The 16,683-nt window shown below is 46.3% G+C and overlaps 2 protein-coding genes across 2 annotated transcripts in view; both read left to right on the top strand.

Moving 5' to 3' along the window:
* LOC310775178 (microtubule-associated serine/threonine-protein kinase 1-like) overlaps nt 1–15,203 on the top strand; it is a gene marked incomplete at its 5' end in the record, with an annotated part of 118,477 nt that extends 103,274 nt beyond the window's left edge. The window contains 7 exons of the mRNA XM_083635275.1: nt 9,559–9,803; nt 9,921–10,226; nt 10,331–10,563; nt 11,699–11,821; nt 12,143–12,279; nt 12,420–12,607; nt 13,145–15,203. Of these exons, the coding sequence (XP_083491401.1) occupies nt 9,559–9,803; nt 9,921–10,226; nt 10,331–10,563; nt 11,699–11,821; nt 12,143–12,279; nt 12,420–12,607; nt 13,145–14,895 (2,983 nt within the window). The 3' untranslated portion in view covers nt 14,896–15,203. The remainder of the gene's footprint in view (nt 1–9,558; nt 9,804–9,920; nt 10,227–10,330; nt 10,564–11,698; nt 11,822–12,142; nt 12,280–12,419; nt 12,608–13,144) is intronic.
* Nucleotides 4,288–5,905, top strand: LOC310775203 (CD209 antigen-like protein C). The gene is made up of 6 exons (XM_083635306.1): nt 4,288–4,390; nt 4,552–4,656; nt 4,761–4,922; nt 5,152–5,294; nt 5,465–5,568; nt 5,682–5,905. The coding sequence occupies exons 1-6, from the start codon at nt 4,363–4,365 to the stop codon at nt 5,821–5,823; spliced, it is 684 nt and encodes a 227-aa protein (XP_083491432.1). The 5' UTR covers nt 4,288–4,362; the 3' UTR covers nt 5,824–5,905.
* Nucleotides 15,204–16,683: the final 1,480 nt, after the last annotated feature.

Below are 16,683 nucleotides of genomic sequence, written 5' to 3'. Positions count from 1 at the left end.
CTTCCGTGATGGAACTGACGGACATGTGGCCACAGTGAGCTTGAACTTTGACCTTTGTCCACCAAAATCTAATCAGTTCATTCAAGATTCAAGATTTTTATTGTCACTCCGTAGTACAAGTATCACATGTGAAATTCATGTGCTGTAGGCTCCGTTACAACATAGTGCAAAAAATAAAAACAAGAGGCAACAAGCAATAAAGCAGTAAGACACACCACAGACAGTGACAGTGGCATGATACTTCCGTCCAAGTTGATGTTTGAGCTAAATGTGAAGAAATTCCATCAAGACGTTGCTGAGATACCACGTTAAAGAGCATGAAATGGTCAGTGACCTTGAACTTTGACGACCAAAATCTGACCCTCAAAATAGCTACTGTGAAAAGGGCCTATGGTCTGAAGGCTTTTTTTTTTCTTCAGATTTCCCCCCCATTTTCCTCCCCAATTCACCCTTCGCTAAGTCCCACTCTAGAACGGCCACTGTCCAATCCTACGTTAGCAACCGTTGCTAGGCAGGGCGTTTCGGACAAGCTACTAGTAGTCAGAACAGAAGCACTAGTCTGTAACTACGGGAACAATGCTGGAGTTGTGGATATATGGGACTTGCAACTCTGTAGGACTGAAGTGGTAATACGATCAGAAAATATGTTTTATTACTCCAGCTAATGTAATCGGTTTTAACGGGTGCAAGCTAAATGCCTGTTCATAGCAATGTCCAATGCAGTAAAACAGTCTGTTAGCTTGCAAGCGCTAGTCTTTCACAGTCGGCATAAACTTTACCGATAACGATAACGTTAGCTGGAATAACGCAATAGACATATTTTCAGAACCAGCTTGTCCAATGCCTGTGTAGGCTATGCCAGGAAATGTGTTTACTCAAGAGTCACACAAACAGACACTGGAGGTTTTATTTAGGTGTAAAGCATGTTGTAAGGATAAAAAAGAGAGCAGGCAGCTGGACTAACGTTAGTTATAGCCTGGCTGCGCAGTAAATGCTATGCTTCAGTTAGATTTCATCTGTTAAACCAGCATTTTGTTCCAAAAGCAATTAAATCATAATGTTAATCAAAATGCCACAGAAACATTAGCTAATCAACACAGAGCTGCAAAGATCAGTTAATCAAATAATTTCCCCCGTATGACACACAACAATATGTCTGGCTACGGATAAATCAGATGATGATGATGATGACGATATGTAAAGGAAAACACAACACAGCTCAAGAATTTCACACGTGTGTAGCCTACTTGTACATCGAGAGTGACAATAAACATTTTGTTGCATTGGGACCGGTGAGCTTTTCCTTCAAGTTTAATGATCTCTTCATTCACAGTACTAGCCAACAAAATGCTATTGTGAATGTACTAGCTCTCACAAGCATATTGTACTCCTTTCTGTCTACTTCTGTCTGATATTTTGGAGCTGTTACTCCAGAAATTGGCCGTTATTTACTTGGGAATGTCTCTCACTCATATCGTTGTGAACTGCCTTTTTAGTGTGGCTTGCCTTTCATAGCAACAGTAACCAAAGGGGGCAGGGCTTAGCGAAGGGTGAATTGCACTTGGCCAATTTTCCGCCCTGCTGCCCCGGTCGCTGCTCCACCCTCTGCTGATCTGGGGAGAGCCGAGACTAGCACCATGCTTCCTCCGACACATGCACAGTTGCCAGCCGCTTCTTTACACCTGATGGGGAGCTTCACCGACATGACGTAGCACGTGGGAGGCTCACACTTCCCACCAGTTCCCTTCCAACCCAACCAGGTGCCCTGACCGAACAGAGGAGGTGCTAGTGCAGCAACCAGGACACATAGCCCCAATCCGGCTTCCCAACGTAAGAATTAAAACAATAATTTATTAACTAAGACTAAGGGAAAATAACTTGACAACACAAACTACATCATCACCATCATCAGTATATAAATGGGAGCTAGGGCTCTGTCTGTTTCTGTCCCACTGTGACATCATCAGTGATGTCATAAATCCCACTGATGACATCATCAGTGATCTCATAAATCTGACGTCAGTGATGCTGGTCTCATTGCCCACACAGCAACCGAGTTGCGGGCAAGGCCGCGCAGCGGCTCTGCAGCTGCAGGGCCAGCTTGGTGAGCTGCAGAACGGGCGAGGCCGCTCTAGGAATCGAGCGTGCGAGATCCCTAGTCATTAAAATTCCATAAGTGGGTGTTAGTCACGATTTTGCGGGTGGTGTCATCATCAATCATTGAATTGTGATGTCATCAGTGATATCACTTGAGCAATTGTGATGTCATCAGTGATGTCACTCCAGCAATTGTGATGTCATTATGATGTAATAAATCCTTCCTGGCTGAACTGGTAGGACAGGATAGGGGGAAGCAGAGCGAACCAGACGATGGCTTCCGCCCCTGGGCTGAAATCTCTATAAACGGAGGACCTTTTTACGAAGGTGAAGGCGTGTTGCTCATGAGGGATGAGGAGTGGAGGAACATGAGATGAGGTGCAACAGCCAAGGTTGAGGAGGTGTGAGAAACACCGGAAACTTGAAAGAAGAAGAAGACCCAGGTCTAGAGTGAGACCATCCAACTGTGAAAGGCAGCAATGTTTTTTATTTTTTATTTTATTTTATTAGTTTATTTCTCAGGGACAATGCACACCAATCAACAGTGAGACTGTAAGTGAGCCAGAGTTAGCCTGGACGGCTAGTTTCCATCTGCTGTCCCTGGCCAGATGTTGAAAAGGCAGCCTAAAATTCAAATCAATTAAAATGCATGTGTTACAAAAATAAGAAGACAATAAAAACATAAAGGGCTGATTAATACAATGCCATGCAGACAAAATAAAAACACATAAGCATAGCAGGACACATCTAAAACAGACACACCAATAAAAAACACATAAGACACTAGAGACTGAATGCTGGGAGAAGTAGTTATTGTTAATGTGCACATGACTGGTTATTTGTGAGCCATAGTTTCAGGTGTCCTGTAAAGGAACGGTAAGTAGCAAGCTCTCTTATATGCACTGGTACTTTGTTCCATTCCTGCGTTGCCTTAACTGAAAATACAGAGTGGCTGAAGGCACTTTTTCTGCTCGGAACAACACAGTCGCCTCGAGTTGCACCTCTGGTTGCCCGGTTAGTATCTGACCTCTGTGTGATGAATGATCGGAGCGGAGGGGGAGCAGTGTTATGTAGAATTTTGTACACAAGGCAATGTGCCGCAAGGCCCAGTCTGCCGGAAAACCATTAGAGCCTCCACCCTAGAAATCAAGCGCGCTACTGCTAGTTACTCTTAACAATATTTAACTTAATAACTAGAGACCATCTTGCGATGGGATCACACCAGCTGTGACACCCGTGGCTTCAAACAAATGTGGGCCAAGGGCGTAAAATCGGGGCGCCACCAAATGGTCCCTTCCCTGCTTCCTACCCTCCTACTTTGGGCTCCCTTGCTCAGACCACACCCATTTTCGAACTCTGCCTTCATTGTGATCTGAGCTACACATGAGAAAAGTTTCATGATGGCATCTTGCACAGCTGTTGCATTCACAAAATCTGTCCACAGAGACAGACAGATATATAAACACCTGGCAAAGTACTCAAAACTGCTTCTGTGACAGTTCCCGCTACAAATGTCTCTAGGATAATGGTACGCAACCTTGCCCTACTCAGGAGCCACATTGACCAAAACAATTCTTTGAAAGAGCCACAATCCAAAAAAGTCCCTTTACTCCCTTTATTTTTTTAGATTTGTATTTAATTATTTATTTTACCGATAATGGAGCCGCATGTGGCTCTAGAGCCTCGGGTTGAGTATCACTGTGCCATGATGACTCACACACAGATTCACAAGGTGAAAACAAAACCAGCCACATGCTGGGCTGGTTAAAAAATGTGCTTAACTTTACCCGATTACCACATTGAGTCTTTCCTGTTAAAACACCATCCTGTGTGCTGGGTGACTGTCAGCCACACCCATGCAACGAAGAAAAATAAATAAATAAGAAGAAGTCTAACAGAGAAGTGAGAAGAAACTGTTATATAGTATCTGCACAGACACACATGATGCTGAATGGAGCAAGGAGACACAAGGCTTTACTTGCACATACGTAGATCACAAAAAGAAGATCGATATATGAAGAGAAGAGCGGCAAACTGAAAACAAGTCTGGATATATCGAGTATCTGATGATTGAGACAGAAGATGGAGATTTCTGAGTGCGTTCACATCTACGATAATGAAGATCCTGTGGAAAAGGAGGAGCGTCTACGAGAGAGGGAAGAGACGACCTTAATCACAGCTGGAGGCAGCGACGAGGTGGAGGAGAGGATAGTGGACATCTATGAAAGTGCAGACAACTACAGGGGTTCTAACACCAGATCAAATATGGAGAACGCACCAGATCAGCAGCTAGGTGAGTAACACACACACACACACACACACACACACGCACACACACAGCAAAACCATAAAATCACAAGTCATGTTGTGCAATGAAGAGCAATACTCAGTAGCTGTGTAACGGTAGCTCTGGTGCTTGTGTTACAACATGACCGACCTGTCTTGTTCTTACAGGTGATGGTATCCAGCCAGTGTGGAAGCCTTGCAGGGTGATTGTATTGTGTCTGCTGCTGATGTCTCTTCTCCTATTGGCTGGTCTTATAGGCCTTGGGGTCCAATGTGAGCCATTCACTTAATCTATTGCACAAGAGATTTGCACTCTTCAGCATTGATTTTACATATTTGTTTCTATAAGTTCTACCAGTTGTTTCCTTCCTGTGCAGATACAAAAGCTGATGGCAGATTCAAAGAAACGCTCAACAAACTGCAGACCCTCAACAAGACCATGCTCAACAAACTGCAGATCCTCAACAAGACCATGCTCAACAAACTGCAGACCCTCAACAAGACCTGGGCTGAAAACAGAATTAATTTGTTTGAGCTCAGTGAGTCTGTCTATCTTATTCTGCCTGTGTGTGTGTGTGTGTGTGTGTGTGTGTGTGTGTGTGTGTGTGTGGGGGTGTGTGTGTGTGCGTGTGCGCGTGCGCGTGTGTGCATGTGTGTATGTGTGTGTATGTACATAGAAGTTTTTTCACGAGCATGCATGTACCGTACTGTACATATGCATTCATGCTCTTATTTGCTGCACACATTTAAGATCCTCTCCTCTTGCAGACCGTTTCTGTAAAAATGGATGTAGATCATTCAGCACCAGTTTTTACTACATTTCTACTGATCAGAAGAGCTGGGAGGACAGCAGGCAGGACTGTATACAGAGAGGAGCACACCTGGTCATCATAAACAGTGAAGAAGAACAGGTAAAGGGAAATGTGCAAAAGTGCCCCCCCCCCAATTTGCTGTTTGATTGTAACCACACACAAAAACTCTTTAGTGTGCATTTAGTTGAGTTAAAACTGTCTCACATTCCACACTTTGAGTGGTTCACAAATGTCTGTTGATGTAGTTTGTCTTTTCAAAAATTCAACAGAAATTCATCAATTCCTTTCACAAGATAATGTGGATTGGTTTGAGTGACAGCGCTGAGGAAGGAATCTGGAAATGGGTGGATGGTACACTTCTGAACACCACAGAGTAAGACATCCATTCTTCAGTCCTATTTAACAGTCTTAATAGGTTGGCCTGATAATGCATTGTGTGTCTTATTTTCCATCAAGTAGAGTTGACTATTTTCTTCTTTTAATCAGGTTCTGGTACAGACGTCAGCCCACTGGAAGCACACAGCAGGATTGTGTTGACACATATTGGTTTACAGAACTAAAGAGCTGGAATGATGACAATTGTGATGGAAAGCAACACTGGGTCTGTGAAAAAGTGATAGACTTCTAACATTGTGTCATCGGAAATGAAAACATTGTGACTTTACACCCACACCAAGATTGTCATTGTCATTCACACACAGAATGTGAAATGCTCCTTTTAAGGGATACTGTTGTATTGTTTGTAAAGCACTTTGTAATCTATTGTATTGTCATAGCTTCAGAACAAGAATGGCTGTTGGGACCAGGATCAGTATTTGTTAAGCATCCAGTAGAAGTGTAGATTTAGCTCCTTTTCCGCAGTCTCGACTCAAGACTTAAGGTGATCATGTCTCTTTCATTGACCTACTGAAGTTCTGCATGTTTTAATTTTTTTTCCTTTTTTATTTGTATATTTTACAATTCTTTATTTGTTGCATTGTGATAATCTACATTGTTTTTATCAACAAGAGGAGAACTGCTGTATGAATAGAATGTATTTTGCCAACTTATTCTGTATGGATTGAGAAATAAAATGTTTTTAGAAACACGCTAGATTGCCTAAAATTCCTGTGCACCACCATATATTATTGGATGCTGAATAGCTCGTCAACAGTTGATTCAATTTGCTCACAGCTTGGTCTTTTACAGTCAAAAACTAATTAGCCAAAATGACCATGCTGACACGAGGCTGTGAATCAGTTCTGAATCTATATGAGAACAACTAGTCTTCATGTGATCAAGCATAGGAATTCTTTCACTAAAAGTCAGTTTTAATACAGTATGCATAAACTGAATATTCTGAGCATGGGCAACATTCAGCAGAAATCTCACTTGCTTGTACAAATGATATGGGAACTCTAAATAGATTGATTAGTTTATTATTTCTAATTTGTATATGAATGCATGCATATGTTTCAAATGAAGAGCAGATGTTGCTGATTTTCAATGCCAGCTAGTTTATGCATCTCACATCAATTAGAACTTGAAACTTAAAAAAAGATCTTAACTTTACCCCACTGCCACAATGAGTCGTTCCTGTTAAAAATGCTTCCTGTGAGATGGGTGTTTGGGTCCACCACATCACCCACACCCAGACAGAAGATATATGAAAGTCTCACATCTAGAGTGAGGAGAAACTGTTATAGCATCTGCACAGACGCATGCTACTGAATGGAGCAAGGAACCGCAAGGCTTAATTAAATAAAGTGTATTTGTAAATAAAGTTTATTTTTATACATGGATCACAACAATTGCAAATTCGGCCCAGGACCACGTGCGTGTATACAGAATACACCACAATGACAGATGAGGAAAAAAGAAGACACGTTATCAAACTGTCACAGTAATCAAGATAAGAAAGAAATATCTTACACTGTTTCAAACCATCTCAGCCTTCAAGGCTAACATTGCATGGGGAGCTCTGTACCCCTGCATCTCATGCCATAGGACCTGCTTCATCATCACTGATGACATCCTATCCATTATCTGTTCCTGACTGACTGAATGAATGCATGACTCACCACAAATAGCCTTCTCTTGATGCAGCACGTGGTAAAAATTATGAAGAGTAGAAATTCCGCATTCAGTTGTATGCCTCTGCCAACAAGTCAGCAGTCTACATCCATGTTTGTCCAGACTCATACAAGCTTACAGCACAGTGGTGTGGTCATTCACCCTTATGGCACTTTAGGCCAGTGGTTCTCAAATGGGGGTCCGGGGACCCCCAGGGGTCCGTGGCACTTTGCCAGGGGGTCTGCGAAAAGTTTTCAGGAAAATATTTTTTTTTTTTTTTTTTTTGCAAAAGCTTCATAGTTCAATGAAAATATGTTATGCTTTAAATCTAAAATGGTTCAAGGATTACATTCTAATCTAACAACCCTATCAATTTAAAAGTCAAGCACGTTACCATGGAAACAATTAAGCTTAGCCCAAAATCACAAATCAGAATGAGGGGGTCCCCGGTATATTTTCTATCTTGTAAGGGGTCCTTGGCTGAAACACATTTGAGAACCTCTGCTTTAGGCAATGTTGAAGAGTACCTCAACGACAGGCTAATCATGTTCAACATGGAAAATGGTCCTACCCCAAAACCTACCCACATCCTCCCAACCCACCCCTCGAATCCTGACTCTCTACGACCTTCATAACCCTAGCTACAGTCCCTTTTCCCCAGCCCCGCCCCCTTCCTTGACCCCCACACCACCCACATCCCCCTAGCCGCTCTCTCTAGCCACCCCTCAAACCCCGACCCTCTATGACCTTCCTATCCCTAGCTATGGCCCCTTTTACCTAGCCCCGCCCCCTTCCGTGCTGGAACCGATGGACATGCGGCCACAGTGACCTTGAACTTTGACCTTTGTCCACCAAAATCTAATCAGTTCAACCTTGAGTCCAAGTTGATGTTTCAGCTAAATTTGAAGAAATCCCATCAAGGCGTTCCTGAGATATCGCGTTAACGAGCATGAAATGGGCGGTTGTGAGGTCAGTGACCTTGAACTTTGACCTTTGACCACCAAAATCTGACCCTCAAAATGGCTGCTGTGAAAAGGGCCTATTGTGTATAGGCTTTTAAGCTTAGGGAGCACACCCAGCCCGGGTGCCAGGCTCCTGTAAACAAGGGAGGGTCGTCACATTTTTACAACCTCAAATCCGGTGCATAAAGGTGTATTGTGGTTAGCAGTAGGAGAAGAGGTATTCTTCATCTCATATCCCCAAAAGAAAACAAATTTCTATATCACATTACTGATGGCAAAAGTGACTGCTTATCCACACCCTTTTATTCATTGATGATGGATTATGCAGATTAGAATGATATAACAAAGGAGAGTGTTTTCCCATTAAGTTACATAAAAGGCTTATTACCGGCAATTGTAGGAGTATTGAATAGAGATGTTACATTACTATTTGTACCCCGTACGTGTTATGTATGTGTGAGGTTGTTGCTGACACTTTACCTCTATTATAGGAAGCATCTGTTTGATTCTTTTATCAGTGTGCTCTATGTATATGCATTGTGGTTTATACATAATGGTTTTAAAAGAAAAAAGAAAAGTAAAGACAGAGAAAAGAGACTTTCATATTGCCTTACATCAAGGCTTTTCACTTTTGAGCCCACCCAAATGAAACATGTCCTCTCGCCATGCAGATCATGCAGATTCTGCTTCACTAAAACATACTCCATTGCTAGTCTTGTTATGCTGCAGCCCAACAGTCTGCTGGGTCCTGACCAGATACTATTACACTCGTGCTTTTTCTCCCTCTTTTACCCGCTCAATGAATTTGTGCCGGTGGAACATAGAACAAAAACATATCACCATTACCTCATGACTCCATTTTGCCTCCATCTTTACAAAACGTCTATCAGGCCTCTGCATTAATAATTGATTCAAAAATGGAAGAAGTCAACTCCCAATTTATGTATTATCTTACATACGGCATTTTCACTGCTTTCATGTAAAGCAGAATCATCTCATCTCCCGTCTGCTATCATTGCTTTGTTGAACACTGGTAACAGATAGGAGCTTAATAGATTTTACACACACACACACACACACACACACACACACACACACACACACACACACACACACACACACACACACATATATATATATAATATATATGTATATATATATATATATATGAGATATAATATCTCATATATATAATATCTCATATATATAATATCACCATATAATCACCATATAATCCCTGGTCTCTTTTGGACCAGGGATTATCACACATAGGAGTGTAAGAAATAAGAATAGAAAAGACATATGTTTCTGTTACCTTCCATGACTGTTTCGGTTCCCCTCTCTTGCAGGAAGCGTCTGTCTTGCTCAGAGTCTCTCTACATGGAAGGGGACTCCAGCCCGCCGCTCGGGGCTCGCCGCCGCTTCTCGGCCCTGATGGACACGCATCGCTTCGCCTCACCTCTAGAGGGCGAGCCGGACCTCCTGTCTCGCCAGACTCCCGTCAAGGCCCGCGGGACCTCGCTGGACGGGGTCAACGTCCCCTCGCCCAGCCTGCTGGAGCAGAGGGCCGGTCTGAAAGAGGCCAACGGAGCAGGTGGGGGGAAGGAAGTCTATAATACCTCACTCGACTGGGAGGAGTCACTGGGCAGTAACGTTGCCATTTTCAATACTGAATGCCACTCAATATCTACAACGTCCACTTTCTCCACAGACAAGCTGCCTCGGCCAGGAGATGCGCCGGGAGTCACCGCGGCCACCGCTACATCGTCGCCAATCCCCGTGGCGACCGGTCATGACGTAGTGACGCCTCTGTACGACCCCCTGGGGGCGCGGGCCGGTCATGACGTAGTGACACCTCTGTACGACCCCCTGGGGGCGCGGGCCACCAACGACCTGGTCCTGCGCCGGGCGCGCCACCAGCATCTGTCTGGGGACAGCGAGAAGCGCAACTCCAGACCTGGTAACAAGGTTATCAAGTCAGCCTCCACCACCGCGCTTTCTGTTATCATACCAGCAGGTGAGAGGCACCAGAAGAGAATAGCTGATTGTCATGATTCCATTCAGAAATATTCATTTGAAGCACATTATTTCCTCTCTCTCTCTCTCTCTCTCTCTACACAGTGGAGCAGCATGGAGGCTTCTCCCCATTGGCCAGCCCCATGTCCCCCCACTCGTTCTCCTCCAACCCCTCGTCCCGTGACTCCTCCCCCAGCAGAGACTTCTGCCCGGTGGTCAGCGTGCTGCGCTCCCCCATCACCATCCATCGCTCCGGAAAGAAGTACGGCTTCACCCTCAGGGCCATCAGGGTCTACATCGGAGACAGCGACGTCTACAGCGTGCATCATATCGTCTGGGTGAGAATGTCTTATAAGAGTCATATGCATAGTTGAGGGTTTGCTAGTATGTGTAGTTTTGGGTTTGTGAGTGAGTGTTTTATAGTGCGGTGAAAAAATAGCTTTCATCAATCAAAGTGAAGTGAATGTTCAAGACGGGACAACTGATCTCATTGGTGAATTTCAACTGTGAAAAAATATTTCTCTGCGCTGTTTGTTTGTATGTAATGATAATAATAATAATAATTGATTGCAATTATATAGCGCTTTCCTAGATACTCAAAGCGCTTCACATATCAGGGGAGGGTGGGAAGGGAACTCAACTCATCCACCACCGATGTGCAGCACCCACCTGGGTGATGTGTAGCACCCACCTGGGTGATGTGTAGCACCCACCTGGGTGATGTGTAGCACTGCACCTGGGTGATGTGTAGCACCCACCTGGGTGATGCACGGCAGCCAGTTTGCACCAGAACGCTCACCACACATCAGCTATCACGGTGGAGAGTTGAGGACTGAATGTGCAAAGTAAGTAACAAGGGATGATTAGTTGGCCATGATTGAAGGAAGGCATGTGTGGGAATTTAGCCAGGGTACCCCTACACCCCTACACCCCTACTCTTGCAATAAGCCAATCAATGGGATCTTTAATGACCACACAGTCAGGACCACGGCTTAACATCTCTGTCACAGGACAGAGTCCCTGTCTCTGCCCTGGGGCATTGGAGAGATTATTCATGAGACCAGAGGGAAGAGCGCCTCCTACTGGTACCTCCCACACCACTTCCAGCACCAGTCTTCCATCCAAGGAGTATCCACAGTCAGACCCTTAGCTTCCCCAGGAAAGTCAGTAATGTAATGCAGGAGCCACTGGTGCTGAGTGCTGACAATGAACATTCAATGAATCAATAGTATCACAAATAGCCAAAGTAAAGAGAAAGGTATTTGTCCTTCCCTCTACTCTTTATTATACAAACACCTCCTGAGTTGAACAGTTCAGGCTCATCACAGGTTAGTCTTGGTATTCCCCTGTAATAATGTAATAACACTCAAATGTCCTATTGTGTGTGTGTGTGTGTGTGTGTGTGTGTGTGTGTGTGTGTGTGTGTGTGTGTGTGTGTGTGTGTGTGTGTGTGTGTCTCCTCTCCAATGGCAGCATGTGGAGGATGGAGGCCCCGCCCAGGAAGCTGGCCTATGTGGTGGTGACCTCATCACCCATGTCAACGGGGAGTCTGTCCATGGTCTGGTTCACACTGAAGTGGTCGAGCTCATCCTTAAGGTAGGAATAAGGCTGTCTTCAGGCTTGTCTTCAGACTAGGTCAGTATCTCTCTGTAATTTGCCTATTTCTGTCAAAGAGGGGCCACTCAGGCGTGTATTCATAGCTGTCTGTCTCCAGGGAAGAGCAGTCAGGCACCTGAACAAAGTGCTGCTGCTCTCGCCCGGCTGTTATTGTAAATCATCCCGCAAACACCGGCGTGCGTCTTTAATTAATCTCCACAAATAGAAGTGACATGATTCTTGGTCAATTCATGGTCGGTAAATAACAGCTAAGTGTAGAAAGCATTATTCTCATTGATTGTGATTGATGTGTCCGTGCAGAGTGGGAACAAGGTGACAGTGACCACCACGCCTTTCGAGAACACCTCCATCAAAGTGGGTCCTGCCCGCAAAGCCAGCTATAAGTGCAAGATGGCTCGACGCAACAAGAGGACCATTTGCAAGGACAGCCAGGACAGGTGGGAGGTCACACAACCACACAGAGCTAATAACATTAATATGTTTTATCAGGTCTCATTTCACTTGGAGACAAATCAAATTATTATATTATGTCCCTAATATTTCAAACTTTCTTTCTCATCCTCTCTCCTTCCTGCAGCAAGAAGCGGAGCTCCTTGTTCCGTAAGATCACCAAGCAGTCCAACCTGCTCCACACCAGCCGCAGCCTGTCCTCTCTGAACCGCTCTCTGTCCTCCAGCGAGAGTCTGCCTGGCTCCCCCACCCACAGCCTGTCCGCCCGCTCCCCCACACAGGGCTACCGCTCCACCCCCGAGTCCTCATACCTGGGTAGGTCCTGCAACTGAACCCCTACATACGTCACGGCCCCGCCCCTCTCTCCCCTCCTGTCCTCTTGAGTGACGGTGGCCTGTAATTGACACAGACAAAAAGAAAATCACATTTTCAGAATAGAGCCGTCTAAATGAGCCAATTAGAGCAGAGATGCAACAGAAACACTTAGTGAAGAGGTAATATATCACGATGCATAACACTATAATATTAATAATGGCTTTGTTCCAAAACAGAACATGGGCTGGAAAGTGAATTTTGCACAAAAGAAAATGCAGAAGATTTTGCCGAAAACTCGTTGAGTCATTGGTATTGATCAACAACCCTATCATCTCCCACAGATATATTATGGACGTGTGCTATGGGGCTGTAAAAATCCTACTTACTGCCTCTTTAAATATGAATGATGCAAATCAATACTGCCAAACCACAGCTTCTAAAGCTATCACATTAAGGTCAAATCAGAATGTGCATTTGACTGAGGGAGTCTATATCTGGGCTGATCTGGTCTTCCTCCTCCTCTCTGTGTTCTTCCAGGCGCTTCCTCGCAGAGCAGCTCCCCGGCGTCCAGCACTCCTAACTCGCCCGCCGCCTCCCAGCACATGCGGCCCAGCTCCCTGCACGGCCTGTCCCCCAAGCTCCACCGGCAGTACCGCTCCGCCCGCTGCAAGTCTGCCGGGAACATCCCCCTGTCCCCGCTGGCACACACCCCCTCCCCGACTCAGTCCTCCCCACCGCCCCTGCCGGGCCACACCGTGGGGAGCTCCAACACCACGCAGACCTTCCCCGCCAAGCTGCACTCCTCGCCGCCGGTGGTCCGTCCCAGGCCCAAGAGCGCCGAGCCGCCCCGCTCGCCCCTGCTCAAGCGGGTGCAGTCGGCGGAGAAGCTGGGCTCGCCTCTGACCCAGTCCAGCTCTACGGGAGGACTCGGGGGTCCGCTGAGGAAGCACAGCCTGGAGGCGCAGCACTCCGACTACCGCAAAGACGCCTTCCTCTGCGAGGTGGGGCTCCAGAGCCTGCTGGAGACCGACGGGGAGAATTTGCCTCCGAACCCCCCGCCCCTGCCTTCCTCCCCGGCCTCGCCGTCCGCCTCCACCGCCCCGGAGACTGGCATGCTGAAGCCTGTGAGGAGACTAGGGAGACAGGAGTCGCCGCTTAGCAGGGAAGCGCTGCTGGCCGGGAGAGAGAGGGGGAAGGAGAGGGAGAGGGAATGGGAGAGGGAGAGCAGGACACCTACAATCCCTGAGAGATCTCCAAGTCGAATTGGTGCCATAGAGATCCCATCATCCTTAACTAGAAAACCTCTAACAAGTGATTTGTCCTTGAGCTCCCAGTCTGGCCAGAGCTCCAGACCGCAGTCTCCAAGTACAGAAGCCACTAAAATGACAACTCCTAGCACCCCTACCAGAACAACAGGAAGTATTGGTGGTCTGAGGGGGCCTGAGAAGAGTCCCCAGGGACAGGCAGACTTCCCTCCTAAACAACAAGACCACAGGGCAGGCAGGAGTGTGTTTTCTAATATGAAAGATCTCCAGGAGCAGCTAGGGGGCAGAAGTGAACCAAAGCAGGAAGGAGACAGCAGGAGTCCCGGTAGGCCTAGCTTACCCACCTTAGGCAAGGGCGCTGCTCCGGCTCCAGATAAATGTGTTGGCGTGGGCACAGTGACAGGAGCAGGAGGGCTTCTGAGCATGTGCAAACCCTTTAAAGCATCGGGTATGGGGGACAGCCTGAGAAAGAGCGGGGCCGAGAGCAGCGACTTTAGGACTTCAGACCTGGGCTCCAAAAGCCCCAAACTTCCAGCCAGGGTTCTGCCACCCATCGTCCCCCCCCACGGCCAGCCCCTCTCTCTGGGCAAGGTGAGGCAGGGACTCGGGCCTGTCAACTGCTACCGAGGCACCCTGGACTGGGAGGACAAGTGTCGGCTGGAGGTGGTGGAGGAGCACTCGCCCTCCCCCTCTCCCTCCCCTACCGCTGTCGCCCCCTCCCTTTGCGGACCCTCCCTCTGTAAGTCCCGCCCCGTCTCCCCCGGCGACAAAACGAGCTTCGTCAGCCAGCTGACCAACGTGGCCAAAAATGTCCTGGGGCCAATGAAGCTGGGCTCCCAGGAGGGGGCCAGGAACAAAGAGCAGCCCAAGGCAGCAGAGGACAAGCAGGGAGGAAGGTTTGAGACTTCCGCTGGGGGCCGAGCGGCTGCGGGGGCGGTGGTGGTGACCCAAAGTCCTGCCAGCTCACAGCTAGAGAAGGCTGCAACAGGTAGCGGCCCCGCAAAGGGGGACTTTAGGAAATGAGATGCCTTTTTTGGAAAGAACAATGCGACAAAAGTCAAGCACTTAAAAACAATGTACATTCCAATTTCAGAGTATATCAAATATGGTATTTATTGATTCCAATTATTGACTGACTGAGTAATTTAAATTCAGGGGTGGGAAAAGATCTACTGAAAAGGTGCATTTATTGTTGATTTTCTATTATAAAGTATCTATTTAATAAGAAGACTCTTCATGTAATGTAGAACTCTAAATCAGATGTATATGTGTGTGGATCTGTGTGAATGCATGTCATATGGTATGTACTGTACATGTATAATAGGTACAAAATGGTCAAAAAGTGCTTTACCGATCAAAACATGCTGAATACTGTGAATACCAAATCCAGTCACTCTATTTTGTATCTCAACCAGCCCTTTCTTATTTTCCTGTTTGTCAAACACAAGCCAATGAAACGGAGGATAAACTGAGGCACAATCAAATCACAACATTCACATAAAACGACACCAATGACACGCGCGCAGCAGCCGTTTGGCTACAGCGGGTAAGCAAACAACGAGATGATTACGCTAATTTATTCTCCATCCAGCAGTTTATTTTCCACAAGATGATTTGCATAGTCAGACAAAGCCAGACCTGGCATTCTGTCAAGCACTGCCTGGCTCACTCTGTCAGTCACGGGGGGGACGTGAGGGAGTGTGTGAGTTGTGGGGGCAGGGGGCCGGGGCAGGGGGCGGGGGCCGGGGGCACCTTGGGTCTATTTCTGGTGCTTCTTGAAGGCTGTGTCCCGCTGCAGGGGAACGCGGGGTTGACAGAGCTCAGACTCAGCCCTTATCTCTGCTTCACAGGAGGGCCACCACAGCCCCTGCTCTGCCTCCGACTGTAGCCTCCACACACACTGCCACAGGAGGGAGCACCGTCAGCAGCTGATTTCCATGCATTTAAATCCATTGCCCTGTGGTCTGGTGAATTGGGACATGGGCGAGTGACCACGTGGGTGAGCATGTGAGCCTGCGTAGTGTGTTTTCAAGGGACTTGCACTCAGTTGACGCAGCAAAGGTAGTAACTAGACTGGAAATGAAATGGACAACATTCACTAACAAATCCTCTGCTGCAGCTTGACTGTCACGCCGCTCTGGCCCAGTAAAGGTTCCTACTGTAGATATCTGTAAAGACGGGGGGAAAAATATGTTATAAGCACATATACAGTACACTCATGTACTCATCAGCCCAAAAAAATGAAATGCAGGCAGTCGTGGATGTAGCATCATTTGTTTGTAAAAGGGCTGAATAGATAAGATATTGGGTTTTCGGATGTGGGCATTCTGGTATATCACAATAAGCCTATCATGATGACAATGTTATCTGTAATCAAAATAACTTTTGTTTGTCAAGTTAGGTAGTGGATATTGGTCAATAGAACACTATGTGAGATGAAGGTATTGATTCAAGACTGCATTGAAATATACTTAAGAGTGCTGAGGAGAAGAAGGGGGAACCGCTTACAGGACAAGAAGTTTCTCTCCGCCGCTGGTCGTTCTCATTCGTCCCCTCTCAGTTCATTCTCAGTGACTATCCTATATACATAATCTTATGCAAAACATTTACAGCTGTGTGTGAGGACTGCTGTCACTATATTGGAACTAGTCCATTCATGAACTCTGGTACATTAACATTTAGCATCCAGTGGGGGATTTTATATTCGGTATGGTACTATACTGCCCCCATGTGGTTTAAAACGGCCACTGTTGAACATGATTCCATGTAATGCTCTCTGTCAGAGAGACAGTTAATAGGAGGCTAAGATCA

The sequence above is a fragment of the Poromitra crassiceps genome, assembly GCF_964638095.1.
Source record: "Poromitra crassiceps genome assembly, chromosome: 4".
NCBI lineage: Eukaryota > Metazoa > Chordata > Actinopteri > Beryciformes > Melamphaidae > Poromitra > Poromitra crassiceps.
This window is presented reverse-complemented; position numbering and strand designations above follow the sequence as displayed.

Coding starts and splice junctions, on each gene's coding strand:
- LOC310775203 (XM_083635306.1), top strand. CDS start 4,363: ATGGAGAACGCACCAGATCAGCAGCTAG. Junction 4,391..4,551: donor CGCACCAGATCAGCAGCTAG/GTGAGTAACACA, acceptor TTGTTCTTACAG/GTGATGGTATCCAGCCAGTG. Junction 4,657..4,760: donor TATAGGCCTTGGGGTCCAAT/GTGAGCCATTCA, acceptor CTTCCTGTGCAG/ATACAAAAGCTGATGGCAGA.